Source organism: Myiozetetes cayanensis, unplaced genomic scaffold (genome assembly GCF_022539395.1).
Source record: "Myiozetetes cayanensis isolate MyiCay16 unplaced genomic scaffold, myiCay2020 scf21, whole genome shotgun sequence".
Classification (NCBI taxonomy): Eukaryota; Metazoa; Chordata; class Aves; order Passeriformes; family Tyrannidae; genus Myiozetetes; species Myiozetetes cayanensis.
This window is the reverse complement of record NW_026087423.1, coordinates 6,261,608-6,281,513: the sequence shown is the minus strand read 5'-3', so window position 1 is coordinate 6,281,513 and position 19,906 is coordinate 6,261,608. Positions and strand designations below refer to the sequence as shown.

The window sequence follows — 19,906 nt, the reverse complement described above, 5'->3', positions numbered from 1 at the left end:
AGCAAGAACTGTAAAAGCTCCATGACCAACCACTTGCTTTTCTTTAGTTAATAAACTATAACCCATCCTTAATACAGTCACAGACCAGGTGAGTTCCTGAGCACAGAGCCCCGGGATGGAGGCAGGTGTTCAGGATAGGCAGGTCCTGTACCAGCATCACCAGAGGTGACATTACCAGGGCCAGTGCCAAGAGCAGAAATCAAAGGCCAGTCAGTTGATTTTCATCTGTTATTGTAATGTGCAGTGAACAGCAAGCTCCTGCTGCCTTTTTGGAAGCAGAAGCTTGGGGCAGAGCGTTGCTGGAGCAGGACAGGCAGCTCCAGCTGCTGGCAGCTTTTGCACAGTAGGAGCTCTGGGCATGGGTGAGGGTTTCCCTGGATCATGGGCAAATTTCTCCCCACTATCTCAAGGCCCACGGCTTACCTGAATGTGAACAGTGTCTATTCACTTCTTCACATCCCAGGGGAAAAAGGACTTACTACAAAAATCAACAGTGCTGGTGTGAAATATACAGTAGCCACCATTAACATCATATTTATTGTTATTTAGTTGCTCAGTAAAACATATACAGATATGTACAATATGCAGGAATACAGAAGACTGCACTTTACATATTTAAAAAAAAGAAAGAAAAATAACACTCAATTTCATGAGCTATTGTCACAGTCTTCCAACCAAGCATTTAGGAAATGAATTTAACAAGAATCAAAGAAAAAAAAAAAAAAAGGTTACAGGATTGCCTAACACACAGCAGAGTCAAGTTTTCATATTTTACATGTGCAATAACATTTTTCAGAAGAGTTTGCTATGCAGTACGGATTACCAGTGTTTTGAGTTTTTTTTTTTCTTTTCCATGAACCAAATTCAGTACAAAGAAATAACATCCTTTTGCTTAAGGCTGTTTTAAAGCTGTAATATTCTTGGGTAGTGAATAGTGATAAAGTTATAACTGCCAGAAATCAGAGCCTGCAGTTTCATCAGTCAGAACCTATGAGCGGATGGACTCAAACCAACAATTTTAATAGAGAATTTCTAAGACAAAATTAGACTATGTCCTCCATTAGCCTTAAGCAATAAAGGAGAAACAATTCTATAAAAATGGGTTATGCTCTTACACACCATCCTTTGAACAGTTGTGAATCCAGCAGCTGAGAAAACCTTACACTGCAGCTCAACAAAAATAAGATAAATGTACCATTTGGTTTCTATTGCCTCCCACCCTCCCAGTGCCCATCCTGCTGCCCTGCACTCACCTCACCCCTTCTGCCTACTGAAACTGGAACTTTTTGCCTTGATGGTGGTGCCTGGAAGTCCAATCTCGATCCCAGGTTCTGAAGGCCAGCCAGCCCCAGAGTTACCATGGAGGCCATGGGATCTGCACAGGTCCCCAAGTGATCCAGGTGACAGAATTCTGGTGCTCACCCCCTTCCACTTTCACACACAGTGAAAACCTTAACTAAATAACAATGAGTCTAAACCACCCCATTGATGCTCAAATAGAAGATAATGGGTAACCCCAGGAGAAAGTGATCTGGAAACGAGATGTTTTATCACTCCTCCCAATTGAAATGCAACAGAAACTTTATGACACTGTAACTTGCAGACTAAGCACAGGGTTTCTTTTAACAAACACATAGGGAGCCAGGGCACAGGGCTGGGAGGTGAGGGACGTCCCGGTTCCCCCGATGCAGCTCCAAGGCTGCGTGGGAGCCTCTGGCGCCGGGCTGGCCAGGGAGAATCCCCACGACAAAGGAAAAGCCACGGCTGTTCGCAATCCAAAGCAGATTGTGCACCATGTACCATCAGTCTTCAGCGTCTTGTACAACATCCCCCATCTGGAAGCCACACAGGACACACGGGTGGGAGGTTGCACCATCCTGGCTTTGCTCTGGTGTTTGGGAAACATGTAGTTCATAAAATTCTCCCCACTGACCAGCTCAGCGCTCAAAGGAAGCGAGTCTCAGGCATGGGGCTCTGCAGTGAGCAGAAGTCTGACCTCGGTGTAGCTCAGCCCTGCCACCGATATGCCTGATGACACTATCAGGTCGATGTTGTCTGTGCCTCAGTTTCCCTCTCCACAAGAGTGCAACTTACCTCTTCCACAATTGCCTTTTACCTACAGCTCTCAAACATGCTTCAGTTGGAATAGTACTATTCAGAAAATTACATCATTAATGAGTAAAATTAATGGATACAATGAAATTACTGCAAGTACCACCAGCAATGTGACAAAGCTCAAGCCCTCTGCATATGCTGCCAGTACCACATTCCCAGGTGATGAGCAGGATGTGATTGCCTGTGTTGGTCAAGATGTACCGTTTCTGTTCTGATCTTTGGCAAAAAGCAACAAAACCCTAAAAACACAGGTTTGGTTGGCCCTGGCATCACCAATGGATGCCCTAGGCAGAGCTCAGTCAGTCAAGATCAAAGGGTCAGGAGGTTAGCAAGAGGATTTTGTGTGACCATATGATTCAGGAGAACTCCCAGCACACAGCCAGCCACTGGTTTAACAACTCACTCTCTGACAGTGCTGTTCCCCACACTGCACCCACCACCCAGAGCGGAGTCACCAGCAGCCAAGTGACACAGCACCCATGGCTCAGCCCCTGGAGACACAGCCCCTGGCCTCAGAACAGCCCGGCCTCACTTCATAGAATTCCATTGATTTTTAAGGAATTGCTTGCACTCCGCATTTCCATGTGAACAAGTAAGAAAGGAAGTTCCAAGTGGATGAGAACAACTTCAGAAGAGAAGCACAAGCTGCCAAAGATGAACAAGTAGAACTGTTGGTCAGACCAAGTTCCACTCAAACGAGGATTTCTCTTTAAAAGCATCTGAACTCTGCGTTCCCTGACAGGTTCCTTCCCGTGGCACAGGGTGTGCATCCCTGACCTCAGGAAGCCTGAAAAACCTGTTCTCTTCAGTGCAGCAGGAAAAACTAAAAACAAAGCAGCAAGGCAAGGGGCTGCACTCCATGCAGGAATGCCACCAGGCCATGAACTCAGACTAAATTTTCAGCTGTGATGGAAGACAGTACCATACTGGGGTCACCCCAGGACCCCTCTCTGTGGACTGAGCCCCCCACAGCAGCACAAGTGTCCTGGCAGGCACAGACCCCCCAGCTCAGCACCCCCCCATGCTCTGCTGACAGGATTTAAAATCACATACTTGGGTGAGCCGGGACTGGAGGAATCACAGGCAAAGAGGCACCTTCCAGAGGGAGGCTGACAGTGATTATTCTACCAGGAGATACTTTCTGGGGATGGTGATATTTTATTGCAGGTGCAGGAGGAGCTCTGTGCTCCTGGTCACACACCCCAACAGAGGTACAAATCATCCCAGCTTTTTGTTCCAAACCAAGCGGGCGTGAGGCAGCTCCACAGCCAGTTGCTTCAGGATGGGCAAAAATCCTCATCCTCGTGGCAGCTCCAGCTTCAATAAAAAGTAAAATAATATTGAAAATCAAGATTCAAAACTATCCAAATTTATCCAAAGTCAATTCATTGACCAGACCCATAAATCAATTCATGCATGGTTAATAAGAGCACATTCAAATCACATTTCCAAACACTGCGAGTCTCTCTGAAGCCACATATGACCCGAGAGTGAGGATTCCAGACCACCCTTGGCTTTTTAGGCAGAATTTCCTCTCCACTGGTGTCTACTGAGAATATTATGTCAAAATAATTAAAAACCCAGCACAATCATCAAAGATAAAATACAAAGCAGTCTTCAACTCCGTCCCTTCAGCAGGGACACATTTGTGAAATCATGAATAAATAACCCTAGAGAGGCCGACCTTTATTTGGCAGCCAAAACCTAATCCTCCAGTGCTGTTCCTGAGCTCCAGGATCTGCGGGAGGCGAGCTGCCGGCACAGGGCGGGACGGGGCCACTCCTGGGCGCAGGGACACACAAATAATGGACAGTATTACGTAAAACCGCTGGAGAGTCAGACCATCATGTCAGTCGTGGGTTTATCTGGTTTGCTTCCAACTTGCGTCTCGAATAAGCATTATCTAGCCCGAGCAGGAAAGCATGGCTTTCCTTTTATTGTGTGCATCCACCAATGCTGTTCTTCAGTGTGTGGCAGAAACAGGACCTTGAATGAGTTTTGGGGGGTCTGAAGAGGGATCTCCCTGCACTGGCAGATTAGGAAACACTGCCCCTAGCAGACAGCCCCATGCATCCCCCAACCTGGGCTATCCCCAGCAGCTGCCACTGCACTGGGACTTGAGGTGGCAGGGGCTGGGGCACCCCCAGACAAGCACAGGGGACACCGGACCTGCTACCAATCAACAGCATCTTTCTGCAGCAAAAAATGGGCAAAAAATGGGCAGGGCGCAGGGGATTTTCTTTTTCAGCATCAATAAAGTGGGAACTGCAGGAGCACCACCAGGCCCAGGCAAGTGAGGGAGCCTGGGCCTTCAGAGGAGGAGATAATGACTCTTGACCATTAAGAAAACTTCCTGTTAGACTTATTTAGAAAAACCCCTTGGTACATTCCCCAGTGTGCCTGAACCAGCCCGTTCATGACAGAGCTCCATCCCGGGGCTGGGCCCAGGTACAGAGAAGAAGGAGCGTCCTGGCCTCACCAGGAGGCACAGAGCAAATGAGGCTGAACCTCATTAACAGGAGAACCTCATTCTCTCAGGAAAGGGCAGGTCCATGCCTGAACATTCGACAGAGCATCAACTGCTTGGTTTGTATGTGACTGGCAAAGGCTGGGTGTCAGTATAACATATAATTTAATGCTGACCATTTCACTTTCACTGGTGTTTATTCCTGAACTGCTGCTCCTCAGGATCACCATTGTAATAAGCACTGAACAAAGCAAAACAAAGCAAAACAAAACAAAACAAAAAAAAAAAAAAAAAGAAAAAAAAAAAAGAAAAAAACAAAGCAAATGAGGAAAAAAAGGAGGAGGAGGAGGAGGAGGAGAATCTTTGTCTTATTATGACATACGTGACTTGGACATACGCTGAGATGAAAAAGGAAAAGGCCTCATCTATAAATGTATGCCAAGGTTACAGAATAATGGGAAAAAGTGGTCTAGCAGGAAAATCTTAAGCAAAAGTGTGCTAACTGCAGAAGGGTTAACACTGGTAACATACTGTGGCAGAAGATTAAAAAAAAGTTGAGGTTTACTTTAAATTAACCCTTTCCAGTCCATATGCCACTAAGCAGGTACCAACCTAGAAAAATAGTCCACCTAGCAGTAGCGGCCCTTTGAAATTAAAAAAAGAAAAAAAATAATTTCTTTTGTTCAAGTCAGGGCAGCCACAAAAGTCCCGAATCTGTTGGAGATGTCCGAGTGCAGGGACCTCCACGTTGGCACCGCAGTCCGGCCCTTCGCCTCGCCCACGTCGTCCGTGCAGTGGACCGAGAGGCACTGCAGGTGGGTGCCCGTCTGCGCCGCCGCCGCCGAGGTCTTGCTCGGGGGAAGGTCGTGGGCTGCAAAGGGTTCACAGAGAGAGGTTAGGAGACCCATGACACGCAACCCCACCAACTCCCGGGCGGCAGCAGGGGGGTTGCCTCACCCTCTCCCCACCGGGCCATGGCCCGTTTCCTGCGCGTGCGGCATCGCATGCCCTGGCTCAGGGACACTGTGTCACCACCACTGGTGTGGCTCCCCCTCCCCACACCTGCAGAGAGCGTCCATGGCTGATTTTTCATCAGGGCAGAAGAACAAATTGAGACAAACCAGTGACATGTCTAAATGCTGGGGACAGATCCAGGACCAATGAGTGTGTCCTGGACTGCAGCACAATCGGGAGCCTTCCTTCCCTATGCACCCTCTGCTACTGAAAACGGATGCTGAAACATCTCCAAGCAGGAAGCCAGCCCTGAACCCTCTGTGCCCTCATGGTCACTCCCAGCATTGGTCTCCCCGTTCCCCTCTCTTAATGGAGCGCCCTGATAATATTTTTCTAAAAATTTATTTCATTTTAGGGTTTTGTATGATCTTGAGCCATCATTAGTTTCTGTTAACCACAAATGGAAGACTTTAACTGAAACATCCTAAACAATATCCCTTGGTCTTTTTCCTATGGATTTTACAGTTAATGTGAAGAGTAGCTAAAATGGGTGGAACACACCAAAGATGCCAAAAACTGGCTGTGAATGTTTAACCTCTCAGAACTTTACCTTCCATCACCTTTCTCCTGTTCCACAAAGCCAAGCAGTGCAGGGCTACCACACTTCATGGGGCAGCTCACAATGCTTCCACTGAACCAGATACAAAACCAGAACTGACCAGATTTTTACACAATCACAATGATATTAATAATCCTAAACTAGCCTGGTTTAAATGGAAGATATTTTTAATGCTTGATTATAACAAGATGTCAGAGATGCTCGTATCTAAAGCAGTAGATTAACACCACACAGAGAAACTACTGAGAATCTGGGGACACGACGCCATAAACGCCGGGAGAAGGAACGGGGCTCCAGAGCAGCACTGCTGCCTGCTCAGCCCTGCGTTAGTGCAGCCACGTGCAAACTCCACACAGAGACTGTTTACATCCACACACAGATGTCTATCGCTGCACAGCCCAGCCGGCCCCACGCGCCACCATCGCCTTTCGCCGACACCCTCGCACGCTGCTCCAACGAGGAATCCGGCAGCAGCACGGCAAAGGCGCTCACACTCTCTACATTCCATATGGAGTCCAGTTCCCCGCAGTTGGTGTTGGGTGTTTTAATCAGTTTTGATAAATAAGCACCACCAAGGGGCTGAGCAGAAGCAAGGAGCAGAGGTTGCCACATAATACCCAAATGCTGAGTTCCACAACCACCTTCCTAATACCTGGAGCTTCTACTCTCCTTTCCTGCCACCCCTGAGCCTCACTGCTCCAGGAAAACCACAGGGCAAGAAAATAGACTCCTTAAATAACCACTATTTGATTCGGTGTTCAATTTTACTTACTGTCCTGAATGCAAATGTACATGAAAAACTTTTTATTTATAAAATATTCAAAGCTCAGATGGGATTGTGCAGAAAACTGTGAAAGATAAATGCTTTTCTTACTTATATTTGTTCACAAGGCACTCAGTACCCAATATTTTTATTCTTTGGTGTCCCTGACTGCACAGGACATGCTGGGCTCAGCACAGGAAGAGCCAGCGCCTCAAGATTAGTCCTTGTGACAGCAACTCTCTTCCTCTGCTGCAGAGAAAGAGGAAAGAGTCCCACAGCTGAACTGCAGCCACGAGAGGCCCAGGGGTCCCAGTGGTGTTTCTACAAGGGCTGCAGGAGACCCTCACAGCCAAGGACTCCCACAGTCACGGCAGAGGTGGCATATTCCCCGGCCGGGATCAGAGCCAGAGCTCCACTGCACCGGCTGTGCAGGCACCTCAACACCCCCAACAGAACCAGTCCTCAGCAATGACTACTTGAAGAAGTTCATGTGTCACAAGCAACTAAAGAATAAAAAAATTAGGCTTATTTGCTTGTAAATCAGCAAATTATTTCTAAGCCATTTGCTGTGGATAAAATTCCTAAGCAAACTACTGATAAAAGAATCAAAGCAAAGTCTATCCCACAGGGATGAACAGGCCTGAGAGGAAAACCCAAGCAAAAGAGGTGAGCAGGAACTGAGCCTCAGTTTGCAAAGTCAGTACTGACTGCCACTGTCTACACGAGCTTCACTCACCACAGGACACCACTGTGGGAGCTCCAGCTCTCCTGTCTATTGTTAACGAGAACAGAAAATGACACATTCAAATCCAAAACAACAAGAGGATGAGAGTTCACAGCAAGGCTTGCACTGGCACAAGAATTCTAGAGTCAATCTGGAGGGAAATCTTCAGTGCAGTTTACTTTTTTCCAATATTTCTGTCTTGACAAAGGTACAATGCTTTCCTGGAAAAAAATCCTCATAGCAAAAAATTAAAGTTGCGCTGATCCACCTGATAAGAATTATGTTCTTAAGCACAGGATACCGCCCGATGCTTGTCCAGAACAATAGCACCCTCCCAGTAGACCTGTTCCACCAGCCATCCTTTCTGCCCCCCTCAGAGCCCCAGTGCCCCGACACCCTCAGGCCAGAGCACCCACGGTCTGGAGGGGTGATCTTAGAGGAAATGGTCAGGTTAAAATTAGTCAGGTAATGCAAGATGGTGTCACCATGTCATTGCCTTGCAGCCGTTAAGTTCCAGACAAATAACTGTCAGTCATGAAGTACCTCACTGAAAGCAAGGTATTTTCAAACAAATTATCTTTAAACTGCACAACTGCCTCTATCAGCAAGAAATTTGTGTTATTAATAAAAGCAGTACCCTTTTAATAAGGGCCATCCTCCACACCCAAGATCTTGAGATGGTCTGGGTGGAGACTTCCTCTCCAAACCAAAGGACATGACACAACAGAACCCGGGACAGACACAAGTACAACCTCTGGCTCGCAGGACAGCCTGTGCCCCTTGGAAACGGCAAATGCTGAAGCAGAGGTAACAGATAAAACACTGCATGTAAGCTCACGCTATGTTGATGAGGATGGCATGAAACTCAAAGCAGTAAAGTGACCAGAGACCAAAAGGAGTCTGGAACCAGCTCAACCGTGATGCTGTCCTACCCCACTGCAGTTGGTGATCTTGTGGTGGTTCCCAGAGCCAGTCTGGTTTTAGGTTAAGAGCTTCTGACCAAGCTTTACCCGGCCAAACACGTTCCAGGCGTTCAGCCCCAGACAAACAGCGAGCAGGCAGCGCCCAGCCAGGCTCCCCAGCCTCCCCCCAGGCCCGACCCTCTGCTCTGACCTTGCACATTTAGGAAGCTGCTCTTTCGTTCTGCTCTACTTTGCAAAGGCACTCAGCCTCTGAAAAGAAAAGGTTGCTGTTTGTTTGTTTGTTTACACAGCATTAATGGCAGCATGGTGACTAAGCCAGGAGCCTGGCCAGCAGCACTGGAGCCTGCAGCTGGGACACAGGAAGAGGACCAGGAGTTCTGCCTCACCAAAAAATTCAATACACACGCTACAGACTGCTTTTTTCACATCAGCTTGGGAAAATCACATTTCTCTAGTGATGTTAGACCCAGACACTCTCCTCACTCCTGCAGACACTGTGTATACACACCTGCAGTCCCTCCAGCTTCCTTCTCACTCCCTCTTTTTACTGAGCCCTGAGCAGTTAAGCTGCTCTGTAAAGCCTTTTTCCTCATGTAGCATCTTCTTATGCATTATTAAAAAAAAAAATACCTTCTTTTAACTGTGACAACCCCACAAAGCACTGTGCAAACCCAGAGGTGTCCCAATTTTTAGTAAACTAATGCCATAAAAACCAAGTTCACCTGTAAGACTAACACATATCGCGTGCATCTTCTTGTCAGACAGGAGGTTAATTGAGGGAGAGCTGGTGTAGCCAAGGCAACTGTGGATGCTACAAGGCACCGGGAAACGATGCTGCTCTTCAGGTGCTGCTCATACATTCCCTCTCATTTTTGCCAAAATCACCACCAACAAAAGGACGGGAGGCAGTGACACACAGGAGCGACAGCACAGCCACAGTCTGGTAGGGGTCTGGTTGGGAGTGGGTTCCACTCCACATTTCAGCATTCCTGCGACATTGAAGTGACAAACAGGAGGTGAAGATCCCTGGAATGGCTCCTTGCCCCAGGGCTCATCCCTTACACTTCTTCACCGCTCTGACACAGCCTGAGCCGCCTGCGCTGCCCAGGGTCCGGCCGCCCGGCACAGCACGGCCCCGCCGCCGCCCTCGATGGCCAGCCGAGCGTGAAGGCCCTGGATTGCTACTGATCTTGTTAAGGCTGAATCTGAGAATTTGGCCAAAAACACTATATTCCCTGATCAGAGATCTGTTTCCCCTCTACCATCTGATAACCACTCTTAAAGGACGCGTTAATGGGCTTCTGTTCACTCTGTGCCCGTTAAGCAGAGGCCAAGCTACCATAAGAGGGAATAGATTTGAGTAATGATCCCTTATGAGGCAGCAAACCTACATATAGTGTTTAAAATTATTCCCTTAGGACAAGATGTTTTTCACCAAATCTCCCACATGACAGTTTGACATATTGGTTCAGGCACATAGCTCTGCATTTGTACACAGCACAGAACCATCTTTTTCAGTTTTCAAGAAAAATAAGGTCTGAAAACATTTCATGTTTTCCTGCACACTGGACCTAGTCTCCACAGATTAATGTACTCCTGAAATTGTATTTCTAAACACTCCTAAAATTGTATTTTTAAACACAACTAGTTCATTTGTGTTGATAAACAAATGAACCATCTCCTTCCTTGCTGTTGCAGCACTGACAAAGTCCTGGACAAAGGCATTTTCTCGACAGTGGTTTGCATTTGTTCATAGGCACAAATATGGCACATGCCACCTGCTTACGCCATAAGCTTGCACCATTTTCAGGTGTCTTCACCCCTGGCAACCCACGCACTGTGGGCTGGATCTGTCTCTGCTGTTTCCAATGCCCTGGCATGGGCTGCCTCTGGCCTCAGACTGGCAGCACCCAGCTCCACTGGCACTCGAGGGAAAGCCCCAACAGCCCATACCAGAACCTTCCTCTCACTTTGACTTTACTCCTTCATTTATTCTGTTTAATCTCTGCCATTTTTAAAGCCCATAAGATGCTTAAATATGCTGCCCTCCCCAGTATGAATAGAATTCAGTGTTGGTGGTGAAGATGAACAGCTGATGCCAAGGACTTGTCAGGAGAAGCTCAGTGGAAACGGGGACAGGTGACTCCTCGTGCTGCTGACCAGGAGCACACTGCAGACACCCCAGCTCCAGGGTATCAGACACATCTTACTCGTTGACATTTCAAGAAGTCACTTGGCTTGGTCAGCCCCTCGATTTATTGTCGAGGCCCGGCCAGCTGAGCTGCTCTGTGAGAGCCTTTCTCACACAGGAGGGAAAGCTTTTCATCAAACCACGTGGGCACAGCGCTGAGCACCGTCACACAGCACTCATATATCCCACAAACCAGGATTAAAGCCCTGACTTTGCTGCAACACAGACAAGACAGTGCTCACCCAAAGGCATGGCACAGTCTTTCCTGCTCACCCGGGTGGTACACAGCCTGTTCACCCTTATTGCTGCATGCTGCCCACCCCTTCATCAGCCCATCAGCTCTGGCAGCATCCTCTGGTCCTCATAGCCCCTTCCTCCACAGACAGCATGATTAATTGGAGGTGCCTGCGGCTCTAAAGGGTGAGTGTATCAGCCCATGCTGCAGAGATGTTTATTTTGCTTTCAGTGGTCTCTGAGCTGGCGTGGGGCTCCATCAGAGCTCGCTGCTTGCACAGAATTCAAATAACAGGAGACACAAAGTGCTTGCTGCGAATACATATTTTTCTCTTTTCTCCCTTGACCTCTTTTCCTGCTCCTGTTTTCACCAGAAGCAATGGAAGGATGTGCATGCCACGACAGGGAGGCTGCCCAAACCCACAGCAGCGTTAAGGGTTTGCTGTCAGGCTGTAGGGCTACAGTCAGATCGCAGTGTCCTACCCCACAGCTCCAGCAGCAGGCTGGGCAGATATCACTTGAGGACAAGTTCAGATGTGAACCACATGCCACTGTCTGAAGAAACTGGTGAAAAAACCATGAAGTAGGAAAAATGCTAACCCTATCGATGGGAAAGGCAGCAGTCACCTTACATGTAGCTTGACCTTGAAGACACAGAATGAACAATGTGTGGACGAGGAGAATGACACTGTTGTCCTAAAAACTATGTGCTGGGAGGACACAAGAGAGGGGGAACACACCACTCACCACCTTGCTGCCACTGCCCAGCAGGAGAGCAACACACCTCCATGGCTTCACAGACAAGTGTGAAACTGCCTACACCTATTTATTTCTCTGGATGTTACTGTTAAATCACTGCTTTACAGCTCCCTGACTCTGAGAAGAAAGGCAAGTCCTGCATCCCAGGGGAAGCCAGAAGCTCTGTGCCTTGCGACAGCACCAGCTCCTGTGCCTTGCTAGATGGCCACAGGGACAACGGACAGTTTCCAACTCATATCCTTCCTCTCTTTTGGCTACCTTCAGTTCCTCTTTTCAGTTTAACACACTGACTCTCAGGCTGGCTTCCCTGCAAAACATGCAAACCGCAGAGGGGTCCTGCCTGCCCCCCTTGCAAAGCGGCTGATGCTGGGGACTGGTTCTCACAGAACAAAAGACCATTCTGGCAAACCAAGTCCCACCCCAGCTGCAGTGCTGCTGTCTGATGCCTGGCCCTGCCTGCCCCACACAGGCAAACCGCAGCTTGCCTGTGACAGCCACAGAAAGCTGAGCTACCGACAGCCAAACCTCCAACCAGGATCTAACCCAACCATATGGCTCCAAACAGCTGGTTGGGCTCCCAGTGCCATCACCAAAACTGCTCTCCTCAGCTCTGCACAGTATGATAACTGTGACCCTGCAGAAGCAAGGAAAACTAGTGTTAAAAATCAAACCAAATCAACTGCCACCAACAGTCAAACAACGTAAGAACACTTCTGAGAGAAAATAAATTGGAGTCCGACAACTGCAGTCTATCCCAGCACAGCTGACTCAACACTCATGACATCCAAACGCTGCCATCCAACACCAGTGAAGCCTCTGGAAGCAACAAGTTATTTTCCAGGGCCTGTCCTTCTACCCCCACAAAAGCCTGAGCACTTCTGCTCATCTCGGAAAGGAGCAAACTGCCTAAGCCCCATCCACCAGCTCCATCACACTGACACTCAGACCTAACACTGGGAAGAGGCTACAACTGGCTACACCCTCCTAACCCTCCCTCCCGAAGTGCTGTGGCCATCAGAGATGTATCCCTGCCTCTGAATTCCCCAAATCCAGCTGCCAACACGAGAAGGAGACCTCCACGTCAGTAGGGAATATAGGCTGACTGATCCCGTGTTTCCTGCGCTGCTGGTGTACATCACTCGCTCGCACTAACTAAATGCTCTGAGCCTATTTTCGCCAAGGGTAACAACCCACGCATCCATGATGAGTAAGGAAATGCTGGGTTTTGCACTCAATACTTTCAAATTTATTTCGTATGTACGCAAATTATCACACGGCAGCTTTACGCACAGCTCCAGCCCATGCAAAGCCCATCTCCTGACAGCCAGAAATGCACGAGCAAACAAAAGGTTCTCCATAAAATCCAAAGTGGAATTTTCTGGTTGCACAGAAATGACATGAAATTGTTCAATACGCCCCCTACTAACTAAAACCAATTCTGGACACCATCTAGGATTATATCAGGACAGGCCAAAATTGAAGAAAGATGCTATTTAAATGTTCTGCATTAAATTGCCACCTAGACATTTCACAGGAGCTACGGTGATGAACGGTGACAATGCCTCCACTTCCCCACACAGCATCAACCTCAGAGCTGGGCTACCATCAGCCCTCGCTGCCGAGAGCTCGCTGTCCCCTCAGCAGTGTCCAGCTGCCTTCAGACTCTGTCCCGGGCTACTGGGTGTTATCAAGCTGGTTTTTCCCATGAAGGAACCTTTTGCTAAATGTTCAATGCAGAAAAATGGCTTGAGCTGGCCTAAGCTCCACTCTGCTGCTGCCCCATCGCCACCAGGTGGACTTGGCCGGGGATGGGGCCCCAAGAGCAATATTTACTTGAGCACTTCATTCACCTGTTATATCATTTTAGTAAGTTTTGGTGCTGCTCATTTCTGTTTGACGACACAAGGGTCAAAAGTACCAGCATTACCTTCAGCTCCCACAGCAGAGAGGCCTCCAAAAATAGGAGGAAAATGCCCACTCACAGTGGCAAGGGAAGGGGTCTATCAATGGAGCTAGTAAAGGCAGTGAATACTTGGTGATTATGTACAGAGCAAACACAGGAGGAAACACATAAATTCCAGCACTCTGTCATCAGATTTGTGCAAGAGATTTGACATAATTGCAGGGGAAAAAGTAGAAATTACAGTAATAAGTAGGATATTTAAGCCCTGCAGATTATACATGGAAAACTCTATTTTCCTTAAATTAAGTGAAAACAGAATGAAAGATAAAGATTTGTTTGTGGTCACTTAGTTTCAGAATGCAAATTAAATGAGTACTTGTTAGCCAAGCAAAAAAAGGCTCTGAAATATTATCAGTCTCTTGTGAGGCAAAGGCTCAGATACCACTAGCCAAAGACTTCTAAGTGTTTTGTCGCCTTGTTCCCCAAGAGTTCAACAGGACCTGTGTTCTCACATCCCAAAGCCAGATCTGCATCCAGCCTGGTTGCCAGGGCCAGGACAAGGGATTTGCTGGCCGCTCACCCCTTGGTCCCTCCATCTCCTCTCTGGCTCTGCCCGCAGCTCCCAGAGGTGCCTCTGCCCCATCTATAACTCACAATTACGAGAGACTGTAACACAAAACTGCCACAGGCAAAGTCAATCTCTCCCAGGGGCCTCACACATCTGAGGCTCTTGCACACCAAGAAACAGTGATCATGTGCAGTAATGCTCGGGGTTAAACCACACAAGTTCAAGGATATTCCTGAAAATACAGCGTGAGTTTACAAAGGCTAACAGTAAGCAAGAACCAGCACCAAGGATCATTTGCTCTTTTATGCCATTTGTTTAGAGCACTAGCTTGAAAAACATCCTATTCCTCTTTAGGACACCTCCAGATGAAGTTTGGTGTCTCAGGGGTGAATGAGTGGACCTTGGGAATCAGCCTTCATGAAAACAAAAGGAGCTCACACAACATCACAGATCAAGAGAAAAGTGGGAGCAGAATGTGCTGGTCAAAGCTGAGGCTCACAAGGCACCCACAGAGACACAGTTCTGAGATGAACAGGCCAGGTTGGACAGGGTTCTCTGTGAGCAGTTGGTGTAGTGGAAGGTGTCCCTACCCATGGCAGGGGGGTGGAACAAAATGAACTTTAAGGTCTCTCTCAACTCAAACCATTCCATGATGCTGTGGGCACTCCTTGACCTGCTCTGTGCCCATCAGCACCAACAGCAGAGGTGTGACACTCCAAAAACAGGGGGAATCACTGTCTGCAATTCCCTTTCAAATAATTCATGGGCAAATTTTAAAGAGTCTGCAAAAAATTTAAATATTTCAGTGAGGAGGCCTGAGCCTGTTAAAGAAAGGTCAAAATCTCTGCTGGAAAACATTTAAATGTTGGCAAATCAGACTGAGAGCTGATGCTACCAACCCAGCACTTTCTGGGCAACTTCTTGCTAGGTCCCTTCTGCTGTTAAAAAATCCCAACTACAGAAAGAGAGGAAAATGTCATTGCCACATAATGAATTTGGCACGTTCAGAAACATCCCCTAAAGCAGCAGAAAGGTGTGGTGATTGAGCTGGTGCCCATAAATCTGATGGAGGACCAGGGTTTGATTGAATAGCGTGTTCAAAAATTAAATCTATCTGAAGGAAAAGCAAAAAAATCATTAGATAGAAGAAATGCACAACCATGTGAGGAGGAATGGCAGTGAGGGAAATTCAGCTTAAAAAAACACACAAAGAAACCTGGCGTTCTTAGGTACGGCTGTAAGTGCCACTATTAGGATAAGAAAAATATAAGCTCATCTTTTTCTTCCAATTGTCACATCACTGTGTAGAGTCTTCACGAAATTCTCAGAATAGCAACGAATCAGGAGCAAACAGCTGTTCAAGTAGGAAAGTCATGGGTAGACAGACTTTCCCTGCTTCAACGAAAAATTAACTCTGAAGTTTCACAGGCCAGTAAATCAACAAAATGGGCCTGTACAACACAGGATGGACAGTCTCATCTTCCAGCCCAAAGCTGAAATATGGGCCAGCGTTCTCCTTCTGGCCATATGCTCTCATGATTTATGACCCACAACAATTTCAATATCCCTGGAAAATGAAAGAACATCAGCCAATTAGCTCACTCCACTATGCTGGGGGGTCTGTGGGCCCTGCCCTGAGGCACCTCCCTGGGGAAGGTGGCTGGAAGCATCAGCTGCCTCTGGCAAGGGCAGGAGAGAGACATGGGATTGAGCAGCACCCAAACACCGGCACAGGGGAGCACACCATATACCTTGCTGCATGGAGCAGCCCACAGAGTCTCCAAGAGAGCTGCAGAGGGGCTTTTGACCAGGGCCTGGAGTGACAGGACAAGGAGTAATGGCTTCACACTGACGGGGCAGGGTTAGATGGGATATTAGCAAGAAAGGGTACTGAGGCACTGGCACAGGTTGCCCAGAGAAGCTGTGGCTGCCCCATCCCTGGAAGTGTTCAAGGCCAGGATGGACAGGGCTTGGAGTAACCTGGTCTAGAGGAAGGTGTCCCTGCCCACAGTTGGAACGAGATGACCCTTCTAACCCACATAATTCTGTGACTCTCCCCAGTGATTCATTCCTGACCCATACGCAACGATGGCTGCTTGTGACAACTGTTGTTAACCTGGTCTAGATTCAGTCAGTGCAGAAGCACAGACTGTCCCACTAGAAGGGTGTAAGGACCTTGTAATCTCTACCTGCAACTGTTCCAAGCAGGGCACTGCCAGCAATGCGAGTGCTGTCAAGCCAGGCAGGACTGGGCTCTTCAACACCCGCTTGGCTGACACAACACAAATGCAAAGGCGGCACCAAACAAACAAAAAATCCTCCACCCCACCCTGAATTAACCTTTCTCTCACAGGTCAGGCAAGTTGCAGCTACAACAGCTTGAGTCATACTACCAAAACTTCACCCAACCCCAGCCATCGACTGGGGCTGCTGCAGACGTGAACCACCACATGGCATACAGCTGATAGCCTGTGAGACACTCAGTCAATTGGCCTGCCATAAAAACTGGTTCTTCTGAAGGCAAGTGCATTCAGAGTGGTCTTTAGGTATCCTCTGAGTGACAAACCCCAAGTCACATGTCTACTCAAAGTCATTTCTCTGAACAGCAGCCCTCCATGGATGGTTTGTCCACTGAGAAATGCACTGAGTAACTCAGGTATCCATAACAGCACTGCAATGAATTCTGTTACTCAACTGTCCTCCTTGAGTCTGGATCCACACAGCAGCAGCATAGCTGCCAAGGCAGATGGGCCTGCAGAGCTTTGATACAAGGGTAAGAGAAATGGCAGCAAGAGCACCCATCACCCACGGGACTGCAAGGATAGAGGAATGGGAGTCTGAGTTCAGTGTCTTAATGTACCTGCCTTGCCTCCCATCCTCCAGGTCTTCTTAAGCAGCAAGCAGTCATGCTGAAGGAGTTAATTTTGCCTGAAACAACCTATCTCCAGTTTCTCAGAAACTCCAACGCTGCAGAGCTGGGCTGCCTGCTCCCTGCCTGCTCCTGCCTGCAGCCTGACCCCTGACATTTCCACTCTACTTTTCCCTGGCATGGAAAACTTAAGTGTACACAAACAAACAGGTTGGGAGGACAGATAAATGAAACAGAGGAGGAGAAAGGGAAGATTGCTCAGATTCCTTGTTGTGGCCCTGATTAAATAACAGCGGCACCACCAGATGTGGGTGAAGGGCTGGTGTTTATCAGTAAACCTGAAGTCTACAGCAAGACATCTCTGTTTAATTAATCCTGAAAGGGTCCCTTCCCCCTTCTATTTCCCAAGGAGGTTTTGAGGATCTACAAGTTTAAAGACACAGTGAGTCCTTTTTAGCTCTTTCCTTACAAAACACAAGGGCAGAACCACAGTCAGGATTTACAAACTCTATGGCAAAGGCTTCCATCGCATGGCAGGCAACTCCCACCAAGAGGCATTTTGGATTTAGTCATCCTCAACCCTCTGAAGCAATATACCCATCGTAACAGCTGGAAGCCTGCACACGTGTAATCACAACCAGATACGGGTCTGCAGATCTCACCTGGGCTGGGGTTCTCCAGCCATTTTTACAGGATACCCATTTCCCAAGGGATAAATCACTTCCGTGCTTGATACAGTTCTACTGCCCCTATTTTTGTACAGTTTTCCCGTGGTGGCATTACTCTGATGGCATGAACATCAACCCACAACTGCACACACACACACACCAACTGCAAATGCTCTTGGCCTCTGGGTTTTCACTTAGCTCGAGGAGGCTTGGGAGGACCTTCCAAGGCACCTTCTCTTCCAGGAGATTCCCTGCCCTTTGATCCAAGGTGAATCCTGTACTAGTGCAAAGCACCACAATTTAAGCCATCAGCCATGAAGAGCCACAAAGCTGGCACACCCCAGCAGCAGGGGGAGAGGAGCTCTGCTTCCAGGGCACCTTCATCCCACCACCACACTTTGAGAGCTGCAACGTGCCAGTCGGCACCCACCGCAGCAGCAGCAGAAACTCTGGTCCCTGGAGAGCGGACAGACCCTAAACCAAAAAACAGCTCCCGACAGCAGCAGCCTCGGTGAGCACTTGCCAAGGCTTTTCACCAGTCCTCAACAGTGAGCAGGGCAGGGTAGGTCTGGCAGCAGAGTGCTCGGCCTCCAGGTCAAACAGCCACCACCCACCCAAGCAACCATCTAACCAATGGCAGAATTAGAGAGATGAATTCTTTTTGTGTGGTGTAACTTGCAAAAAGACCAAAATAAAAAGCAGAAGAAAACCTCTGAAATAATGATTTCTGGTCCAATCAAAAGCAAAAGAAGGGTAGGGCGGGGAAGGGAAATTTTGAAAGTCTAAGTTCAGACTGTAAAATAAAGCTGTATTTCGCATCAGCTTTATAAAGTTCCCAGGAAAATAAAAAGTCAAAACCAGTTATTTTCTTGAATATCTATATTCTTAAATACCTGGTTTCAACATAATTTCTTTTTTAAAGACGTACTGGGATGGGGGATGAACTGTGATGAACTGAAAAATGTCTCTGCCTACCCAAAAAAAAAAAAATCATTATGCAATGACAAGAGACAATCCAGTCTATAATCAAGGAGAGAATCCTGACATGTTCAAAGAGAAAATTATTGTAACAGCAGTGACTTAGAAGATGAGACGGGGTTTTTTCGGTAGAAACAATGGCCATCAAGATTTTTACTGTGGCAGCCAATGCTTAAATGCACAACTCAGCATGCAGCGATGCCTGCAGGTACACTGAGCACCGACAGCAAAAAAACATTAAAAAATAAAATCGTAACACCTATGAAATTCATACCAGCAGCACTCTCTGAGTGGTGAACTACTCACACTGGGGAGTATGCTACCCATGGGCATGTTTGTCCCAGGGAATGAAGCTTTACAGGAAACTCTAGAGCCAATGTCCCATTAATATAAAACTTGCAAGTTACAAAGAACTACACTGAAATATTTAAATTTTCAACACTTGCTTCCAGGGAATTGCATATTTGGCTGTAGAAGTCGTGATCTGCACTGTTCGCTGAACTACTGTGATTCACAGAAAATGAATCACAAAAGGGAAGTTTTGTGACTGAAAAAATAGCTGTTCTGTAACCCACCTAACGAGCAGTATGGTATTTGCTGCTCTTGGATTGGGAGACTATCGGCATATGACTGTAGGTAGTCAGGGCCTCACTGACTATAAATATCTCTTTCAAAACCAAAATTTGGATTAAGCTCAGTGTTACTTCGGAGTAAGAGTCTAACAGAATGCTTTACATCTCTCCTGTATTTCACTTTTTGGGGCACAGCCCAAGCACAGAATCCCCCTGAAGAGTTAATCTGTCACAAACACAGTGCAAAGGCTGCGCAGCATCACTTCCAAAGGACTCTGTATTTTTAACACGGAGACTTTGAGTTGTATCAATCCTGTCTGTGTCTCCATTCCTATAAGCATTACTTATACGTGGGAACCATTTTACTAATACTATGAAAAACCAAACAGTTTATTTAATAAAAGCATTTTCTCCACTGCAACTCAGCAGTGAAGAGCTGTTTAAAGCAGAGTCTCTCTATTAGCCCTACTCCTTCCGCACAATTCTGTTCTCACCATTATATTAAAACCCTTTCATTAAAAATGAAACCATTAAAAAGCATGAATATATGGTTTTCTGTTAGCTGGGACTGGCAAGTCTTCCTGGACTTCCTTGGACAG

The 19,906-nt window shown here is 47.4% G+C and overlaps 1 protein-coding gene across 4 annotated transcripts in view; it reads right to left on the bottom strand.

Annotated features, from left to right (window-relative positions):
• Positions 1–19,906, bottom strand: part of MN1 (MN1 proto-oncogene, transcriptional regulator) — an 85,721-nt gene that overhangs the window by 50,090 nt on the left and 15,725 nt on the right. The window contains exons 2-3 of one of the 4 annotated variants that reach the window (XR_007629274.1): positions 5,195–5,453; positions 510–3,432 (exon numbers count right to left, since the gene is read on the bottom strand). The exons of 1 other annotated variant lie outside the window; for it this stretch is intronic. Coding sequence is in view for 1 of the 3 variants with exons in the window: in XM_050318458.1 (XP_050174415.1) it covers positions 5,266–5,453 (188 nt within the window). In the remaining 2 variants the exon portion in view is untranslated. Of the gene's footprint in view, positions 1–509; positions 5,454–19,906 lie in introns of those variants that run through there. 2 more of the 4 variants (XR_007629275.1, XM_050318458.1) reach the window with 2 other exon arrangements.